The 8,812-nt window shown below is 37.6% G+C and overlaps 1 protein-coding gene across 1 annotated transcript in view; it reads left to right on the forward strand.

Moving 5' to 3' along the window:
- Positions 1-8,812, forward strand: part of CCDC60 (coiled-coil domain containing 60) — a 63,536-nt gene that overhangs the window by 41,768 nt on the left and 12,956 nt on the right. The window contains exons 4-7 of the mRNA XM_010292191.1: positions 920-1,099; positions 5,059-5,181; positions 6,159-6,263; positions 7,905-7,995. Of these exons, the coding sequence (XP_010290493.1) occupies positions 920-1,099; positions 5,059-5,181; positions 6,159-6,263; positions 7,905-7,995 (499 nt within the window). The remainder of the gene's footprint in view (positions 1-919; positions 1,100-5,058; positions 5,182-6,158; positions 6,264-7,904; positions 7,996-8,812) is intronic.

An 8,812-nucleotide genomic window follows, 5' to 3' on the forward strand; every position in this document is an offset into this window, starting at 1 on the left:
AGGAGTAAACTGCTCCCCTTGAGGACTAGTGAATTCAATGCCTGAAACTTGCATACTGTTACGACCTCCAGGTGCTTTAATACATGTCTGGTAAAAAAAAAAAAGTTTTTACTTCTCAGTAAAACAAATGAGGCCTAGCTTTCAAGCCTAGATTGTGTTTGAAAGAATCAATAATGCCTGAGGACACTTGATTCAAAAATCAGCAACACATTAACTTAAAGGGATGTGTCCTATGCCTGGATAGGAGTATAGTATGCGTGCCTGATGTGGATCTGCTGCTACATTCTTGCTAACTTTTTAATCAAAGGCTATAGAGTAACTGTGTGCCATATCCCTTTCACTGCCCTAGCTCATGTTTTTTGTATTTGGGTTTTTTTAACCTCTGTTGTCATCCTACAGGGAGTGCATTATAGTCTCTTTGGTTTTTTCTCTTGCAGTAATACCCTGCCTGTTGTCTTCAGCTCACTCACAGGCTTCACTGGCAGCTTTCCTGTTACTAACAATGCAGCCATCTGACAGCAAGTGGAATTTAGCAGCTAAGAGGTAGCTTCAGGGCAGTGCCTGTCAGGCTGTGACAACTGAGTTAAGACAGCGAGAGGCCTAGTGGTCAATTGGCTGCTACAAATTAGAGATAGGCAGGGACTTCTAAAATCAAGTAGTGGGGAAAGTGATGCTGAGTTCAAGACATCCAATAGTTAACCTGTGCAGTGCTGAAAGACATAAGGGAAAGATGTCCCAGTTCATACTGGGGAATTGCTATACTTTGTTATCATATTGCGGAAGGAAATACTAATGTTGAACTCTTGAATATAGAAGAATGTGAAATCTCTGTTAAAAATTAAGTTGGTGGGCAAGAGAAATTAATTAATTTGATAATGTGTCTTTAGTACACTGACCAACTTGTGATGATTTTTGGCAGGCATCATATCAATTCTGTGAAGCAAGGTGGAGAATACTTTCATATACTTTACCAAGAATCACTGGAGAGGAAGAACACACTGAAAGCAGCCCAGCAGGCTCAGGGCACGAGATGGAGAACTAAGTTCCAGCCACGCAAATACTCCTCTGATGCGGAGGAGTTGGAGGAAGAAATAAGCACGTAAGTTAACTCAGAGGGCTTTTGCTGATCCGAGGGCAGTGGTTTTAAAAAGCGACAATTTCCAGTTTTGTCATTACTTGGTATTGAGGGAGTGTATTACTACTTGTGTGAACTAGAAAGAGAAAATGCTTAAAATCTGGGTAAGTGAGCAGCTGTAAACTTCACAAGCATGGGAGAAAAAAAATGCTTGGGGCGCTGTTTAAAAAGGATGAAGTTTAGAAGGCAGAAGGTTAGTGAACTCAGGAGAGGTTTCACAGCTAATTCAGAACTGATTCTATGAGGAGAAAAGGAGGAGGCCTGGTGAGTTTGTGCCATGCTTTTGTCCCTTTTATGGGACCACAGCAGTAAGAATAATAAAAAACTACATTCAGCAGAATAAGTGGCTTAGCTTGCAGAGTGGATTTCTTTGCTAGTTCAGACCTATTACTTACTACCTTCTTCAGGTTTTCTCTCTGTTTGATTATTAGATAGTCTTCGATCCTTTGGCTCATGCTGGTCTCTTCAGTGCACCTTTAAAGCCTGTTGTAACACTGTAGTTGTCTTCCATTTGTCAACCCTCACTAGGTGATGAAATGATTCAATACTCTCAGCAGGACAGAGTAGCTTTTCTAGAGGCTACACACCTTTGGGAGCCTTATCACATCAAAAGCTCATCCATGTTTAACGGTCTTTTCTCATCAATTTGCTGTGGCTTTTGTCAGTCACAGGTACCAGCTTCCTCTCATTCACCTTTTGTCCATGAACTGACTCTCAACTTGGAAAACTCAGTCTCCACATTCATCTGAGATGCAATCATGCCCTGCCCATGAAGTGAGACAATGATATAGAACCATTACTAAAAAATAAGAAATAAAATCTTTCCTATTAGTATGAAACCTAGACCAGTACAGAGAGGCAGAGATGTTCTGAACAGAAAAATAATATACTTACTAGAGTAACATCTAATGTCCAGCATTCTAAATGGTCACTAACTGAATAGCTACACCTTTGATCCTAGGTTAAGGAAGGCCACATGAACATTTTAGGGTAACCGGATTATTTAATTTAAAAAAAACCCAAACAAACATAAGAACCTCTGCAAAAGTTTTTTTTGTAAACTTTATGCTTAATTTTTATTTTTGATATGTAACTGTTTGAACTACCCATAACTCAGCTAATCCACACTTGTTGCAGGCAAATAATTTATTATGCATATGAAGAATACCTTCATTGCCTTTATTATTGTGACCATTCATCTTATTGTAAAAGTAATTTATTTTATTCTGTAAGGAAAGGCTTCTTTCTTCAGCAAGACTGACCTAAAAAGATTTGATATACTTCTTTCCTTTAGGAAGGTACACCTGCATAGGCAAAATTATCTTCATTTAGGAATGGCTTCTCCTAGCAGTAAAAAAACTTTTACTGGTGCAGAGTATACCAGGTTTCTGCATTAATACTGCCAAAGCCACTTCAATTCTACCTCTGCACCGAGGTTTTTGCCAGCTGTAAAAATCTATTTTAAAATCTTAAAACTAACCTAAAAATCTACACTAGCAGAAGTTTCTAGTATAAGCCTGATATCCTTTAATATTTTCAATGTATTGCTTAAAACTAATGTTAATTGAGCATTTAACTTCACTTTTAGAGGAAAGGCTTCTAGTATCTGCCAACATTTCTAAGAGGGAAATTGTTAGACATGATCAGATGTCAAAATTAGGAGGTCAGGATATGTTGGGTGGGACAGGAGTACACACTGAAACGTGTGAAACAAGAAATGCATGGCTTTGGCAGGTGTGCCTTTGCTTATTCAGACTGTCCCATGTGTCTTAAACACATGCAGGAACCTGCCAGCATGTTGTTAGTCAGCTGTGTGCTGTTACATATATGCTTGTCTGCAATGGTAAGAAGTTTAAGGGGGGGGGGGGGGCGTTAGGGGGGGGGGGGGGCGGAAAAAGCCTAGGTAGAAAATACAGATCATTATCTGGTTTGGAGACTTACTTCACTCCTAGCTTTCACAGTGCTGACTTCAAAAATTAGGGACTTCACAGAAATAAGAAAGGCTCTGACGCACTGTTAAACTGCTGGGGCACAAGGTGTCTTTTCAACAGATGATGTCTGGCTTCAGTCTTCCACAGTGATTGAAACTGTTGGCTTGGTTTTATATGCACAGATTCCAGTGATGGATGTAGGGCTTTCCCACCCCCTTCCTCTTTTTCCTTGTAAGACAACAGCAAATATTAAGCCTCTACTGGGACTTTTGTAGCATTTAATTATGTTACCAACTATTTTAAATATTCTAAACTTGGTAACAGCTTCTTACCATACCAGCAGACAAAGTAGAAGTAAAGTTTAGTTACCCCTCATTAGTAGGAATATGGACTCTGTCATATGCTTCAATGTGTATACAATGGTCCCACTCTTTATTCTGGCATTCTGTTGTTTGTTAGGATTACAGAGAAGAGATAATTGGAAGTGTGATTTGAGGAAGCGCAAGACAGGCATGTTGTTTTGAACCACAAAGTCTGTGGAATTAATTTGCCTCATCATCTCTAATAAGTACAAATTTGCAGTTAAAATTTCTCTAAGATATCTGAATGAAGACAACCACTTCTTGAGGTTTAGTGTAAGAAATTTCTTTTGGGACAGCAGGAACATCTGCCAGCTTATATCTTTGTTAGAGATCTCTTTTGTTAGACAAAACAATATGTGAGTTTATTAATTTCTTAATTAGCTGAAGAAAATACTCTATTTAAACATAGTGCTGAGGTGCCCATGCCAGTGTTGTATGTACTATCTACAATTGCTGCTTTGCTTTAGAAAATTTGTATCAATGGAATGCTTGGGGCACACACTCCTCAAGCCTTATTCCAAATATTTGCTAGTTTATAGTAGGCAACAGTAAGCTGACGCCCCCAGGCTGCTTCAGATCTAGAAAGGAAATGCTAATCCAGAATCAACCATTCATTCGTTTAGGAAGTCTCTGCTAACGAACTCTGCATACAGCTTTAAGACTCACCCAGATCTCAGTTAACCTCTCAGCTATTTTTTTTATGGCCAGTATAATTTCAGGTGTTTTAACTAATTTATGATCCAGCATACAATATTTTATGTTATATCTTTTTGTGTGGACCTCCTATCTTCTCTTTACTATTGATATATGAAGGGTACAATATCTCACTGTACTATTAAGCTTGAATCTCCATTGTCTAACACCAGGTGCACGTAGTTATTTGTGTTATGGGAAAACAGCTGTAAACATTTCCTTTTCTTGCTTGGTAGCATTTTATAAACACCTTGTACAGGTGTAAATGGCCAAACAGGCTTGTGGCAGTGAAGAAACAGTGCCCACAGTCTAGAAGGAGCTCAGTTTTCTGTTACATTGTTTTTGCCAACACATGAGACTCGTTTTCTTTAGGTTGAATCTTTTCAACTTAATCTTGGTTGTTTTCTCTGCACATAGTATGTGTGCAAGAAAAACTGAACAGAATTTGAGAGGCACATCTTGAAATGTTGGTCTTGTGTGTATATATAATCCCGATGATGCCATTGGCATAATACCAACACAAAACAAGTGTAATGGAATGTAAGCAGTATCTGGGCATCTTTTCTGAGACAAATCAGTTAGCTTATTGCATCTGCCCCCAAATTTGGTTTCACATAAATGCTTAATTGCTAATAATAACTAGTAGTATAAATATGTAAATACAAGTAATACCACATTTATAATTCATAAAGTATCATAAACATATTAGAAATAACTAATAATTATGTATTCTGGTAAACATAAACGTCAGGTTTGTAGTATTAGTAAATGTCAACAACGGCAGTAATTCACAATTTAGAACTACATCTAAGTATTTTTTTAAATGTAAGGAGGGGAAGAGGGAATGTGGTGATGTGAACACAGTAAACAGTTTTATTGGCTCTGTCTTCATTTCACATGCTCCTTTTTTAACTCCGGTCTTTGTCCTTTCTCACAGTTGCTCTCTAACAGAAGGCAATCACCTGAGGAAGTCAGGGAAGAAGACAAAAAAGATGACCTTACGGTCTTTCACTCCTGTTTATACCAGTGTCTTGATCCCAAGCCCCCTTGGAGCAAAAAGGTATATTTGAAGGCAGATTTATGTCCTACTCTCCTTGGTAGGACATAAATGGAATTCACAGCAACACATATACCTAGAGCCGCTATTCAACTGGTCAATATGTATCCAGAGAACTGCAGGAGTTTATGGTGAAATATTGTGCCTTTATTAATAGCAACTGTTAAACTCTAAGTAATTGAATCCTAATGAGTTACTAAAAACCCTGTATGTGCACATGTACACGTGCATCATTTGCCTTGATGATCTCGACTTAGAAAATTCTGACTAATTTGCATTAAAATTGCTTATGTGGTATAGCTTTCAATATTAGGCTCATTTTAAGGAAAGGCTGTCAAAATTAAAATTTAATTTGCCTAGTTAAAAAAAAGTAGACCTATGAGAGAGGGAGAAGACAGTAGGTGTAGTGTACACTTCTATACATTTTGTATATATATGTATATATCTATACATTCACTAATACACACTACCTGTTCTGTTCTAAGTTCATTAACCCAGTTGCTTACCAAAAGTGTCTTTACATATTAGTATTTGCATGTGGAATAAGATAAAATGCCAAAGATAATCTTAGTTTAGAAAAAGATGGTCCAACATTTTAAACTCACATGCTGCTTTTTCTTAAATGCAAAATCTTAAACCTACTGTAGAATCCAAACCCCATAAGAATCTATACCATAAGGGGATAAATGCTGGAATCCTCACAGGTATGAAAGCACTGAGCACATCACCAAGGTCAGTCCACTGAAAAGTTTAACATCCAAAGATACGCTTTCAGGATTCAGTTATGTATTCATGTTACATAACTCAAGGTCTCAAGGTGCCCTGAATTCACTGGGACGATGAAAAAATTATCTGCTACAGAAATTCTTTTTATCAACAAGAGTTTTTACTCTGAGAGATATCTATTTCAGCCAACGTGATGAGAGTTTGAGTCTTTCCCTGACACTGCAGCATAACACATTTGTTTCTCCTCTTTGCAGTGAACATCTTTACCGACAACTGTGTGCCATACACTGGCTTTTGGAAGCTATGACTCTTGAATCCAACAGTTCAATGCATTCCATATTAACCTGCTGGAATCCAATGTATGTGTCCGATGCATGACAGTAGATGGAATGAGGAGTTTGGGATCTTTTCTCCTTTATGTGTAGTTATTTCTGTTCTTTCAAGTAATAGTTATTTGAGTGAAATGTTATTAATTCTGTATCCTGCAACGTAAACAAATTTTTAATTGACTTTGCTCATGGAGTCAGCAGGGAGTTGTACAGTCAAATCAGTAGCACAGCATGTTCCTCTATTATTGCAAGCTGCAGATCTAGGAGAAAATACTGAGCTATCCCAGCCAAATTTAGTTGTGTTTTCTTTCCTTTTTTTCTTCTGGTTAATAATTATGCAAATTAAGTACATGTAGTAATATAAGTATGTATTTTCCCATAGCCTTCCCTTGGAGGGTTATCTCAGTGAATTCAACAGGAATTCCAGATACGTTATAATTACAGAAAAAAGCCAGCTATTAAGTGATATTTAGTAGCTGGTTTTATTCTATCAATTATATATGATAGTGATGGGTATTTATCAAAGATGCATTGCTTCTGAACTTCTATACTGTTTAAAAGTAAATATTAATTTAAGTTCTCAACCTTTTTAGTCAATATAATCATGCTGACATAACATGTATTTAAATTACTCATGAGTGTTTAGAAAAACAGTGAACAGTTTATGCTCTGATTTGCAGGGCAGAGCTCTCAAAGGTGTTCTGTTTTCTCAGTCAAGACGAACTGCGCCTATGTATAGCAGAGGTGGCACAGTAGCATTATATAGCATTAGCCTGATAAATTGGAGAGGAGAAATCAGTCCAGCATGTATTGTGGATGGGTTTTTCACCCCTTTATGTATGAGGACCAACCAAGAGACTGGGATAAGAGAAACAGTTTGTCAGCAAGTCTCACAGATACAGGCTGACAGCAGAGGATAAAGGCATAAGGCTCTGGATTCATTTCCAGGTTCTGAAGTACTGCAATCTCTTGTATACTTCCTTCTGCTCTCTGTTGCTGTCTCTAACCCAAACTCCTCTCCCTCAATGTCATTTGAACTGATCTGCATACACACATTCTTCATTACGCAGTAACCATGAAAAATGAGGCGTACATTTAGATCATAAAGTCTCTTTCTGCACAAAAAGAGATTTTTTTTCTAAATGTGGTGCAGATAGCAAGCGTAGAACGCTGATCTGCTTTGTAAAACCTTTGACTGATTAGATGGGGACTGAATGATAAATGAGACTACCTTAGCAGTGACCTGTTATACCACAGCTGCAAGGACTGCAGCTTCCACATTTACCTTTGTCAGCATGGTGTAACGTTTAAACTTTTGGACTAGTACAGGTCCTCACTCAGCCTTCAGTGCTATTGCACTGAAAATCAAATTTATATGAACCTGCTGTCATTTGTATCCATGCAATCTTGCTGTATTGGACAAAATTCTGCAGTACTTGCACAGAGGAAGTTGAAAGTGTAAGCTGGCCCAGTACATGCGTGATAATTTGTAGAATGACTGTGCTTTCTTTAGGTTCTTCTTCACTTGTGGCTATAACTTACTCATGGCTTATACACCTGACCAGTAGTGGTCAGCCACCATTTACGCTCCATTTATTGCATTTCTTAAAAGAACTTCTAATGAAAGCAAGACTCTTAAAATGGAAAACTAATTAAATTGCTTTCACTTAGGGACCCTGGTGGCTGTAAGAAAACAGTAAAAGAAATCGAAGAGGAAAAGTTAGCAACATACATGTGGGACCTCTTTATTACAAACACAAAGGTAACTTCATTGTTAATTTCTTCCTTGGGACCTAGTCCAACTTTTCAGGCATTTGTTTTATTGCTTGATTGAACTCCATGATACCACATTTTATGCTCTGGATCTTGTGACTGCCTGAGTATTTGTCTCTCTAGGTTTTGAAGAATAACAATTTGATGCTAAGTAATTTCAGATTGGTATCCTGGAGGCCTTATTCTAGTAAGTTCTAGTCATGATTTGTTTGGTTGCCTTTTTACACTGAATTTGAAGCTAAATTCCAAAACAAATTCCAAATGTTGAGGCCTTTAAAGAAAGCAAGATTCACTTGCCACATTCAAAGCAAAGCCAAGGAAAGGAGAAAACAAGTAATTCAGATGAAAGCCTTTTAAAACAAAAATAAAGTTAGTACCTCAGAGGAAATTAAACACTAGAAAATTATCTGTAATGCTTGGCAACTGTTTTACTATCTTTCTGAAACCACAGAAAGATTTTTCTTTTTCCACCAGCCACTTAGCAGTTTCAAAATGAAGGGGGAAGGAGTGATGCTTAGGAGTATACCTAGGAGAACTCGAAAGAGCCAGCGGGTTTCTTACTCTGTAGCACATCTTACATTTTGATCTTCAGCAGTTTGCTTAAGCTTTTAGTTCCTTGATTTGCCCCCTATAAGGCTACATTAAACAAGTTTTATGAAGTGCTTTTAGAACTCCAGGTGAGGCACTCTTAGAAATATGAGCTGTTGTTACATGCAGGCTATTTGCTCTTGTAATTTTTCAACACCTGCAGCTCGTACCCTCATGATATAATAATTAAAACGATTCAATAGAAGATTATGATTCCT

Source organism: Phaethon lepturus, unplaced genomic scaffold, assembly GCF_000687285.1.
Source record: "Phaethon lepturus isolate BGI_N335 unplaced genomic scaffold, ASM68728v1 scaffold11588, whole genome shotgun sequence".
NCBI classification, from domain to species: domain Eukaryota; kingdom Metazoa; phylum Chordata; class Aves; order Phaethontiformes; family Phaethontidae; genus Phaethon; species Phaethon lepturus.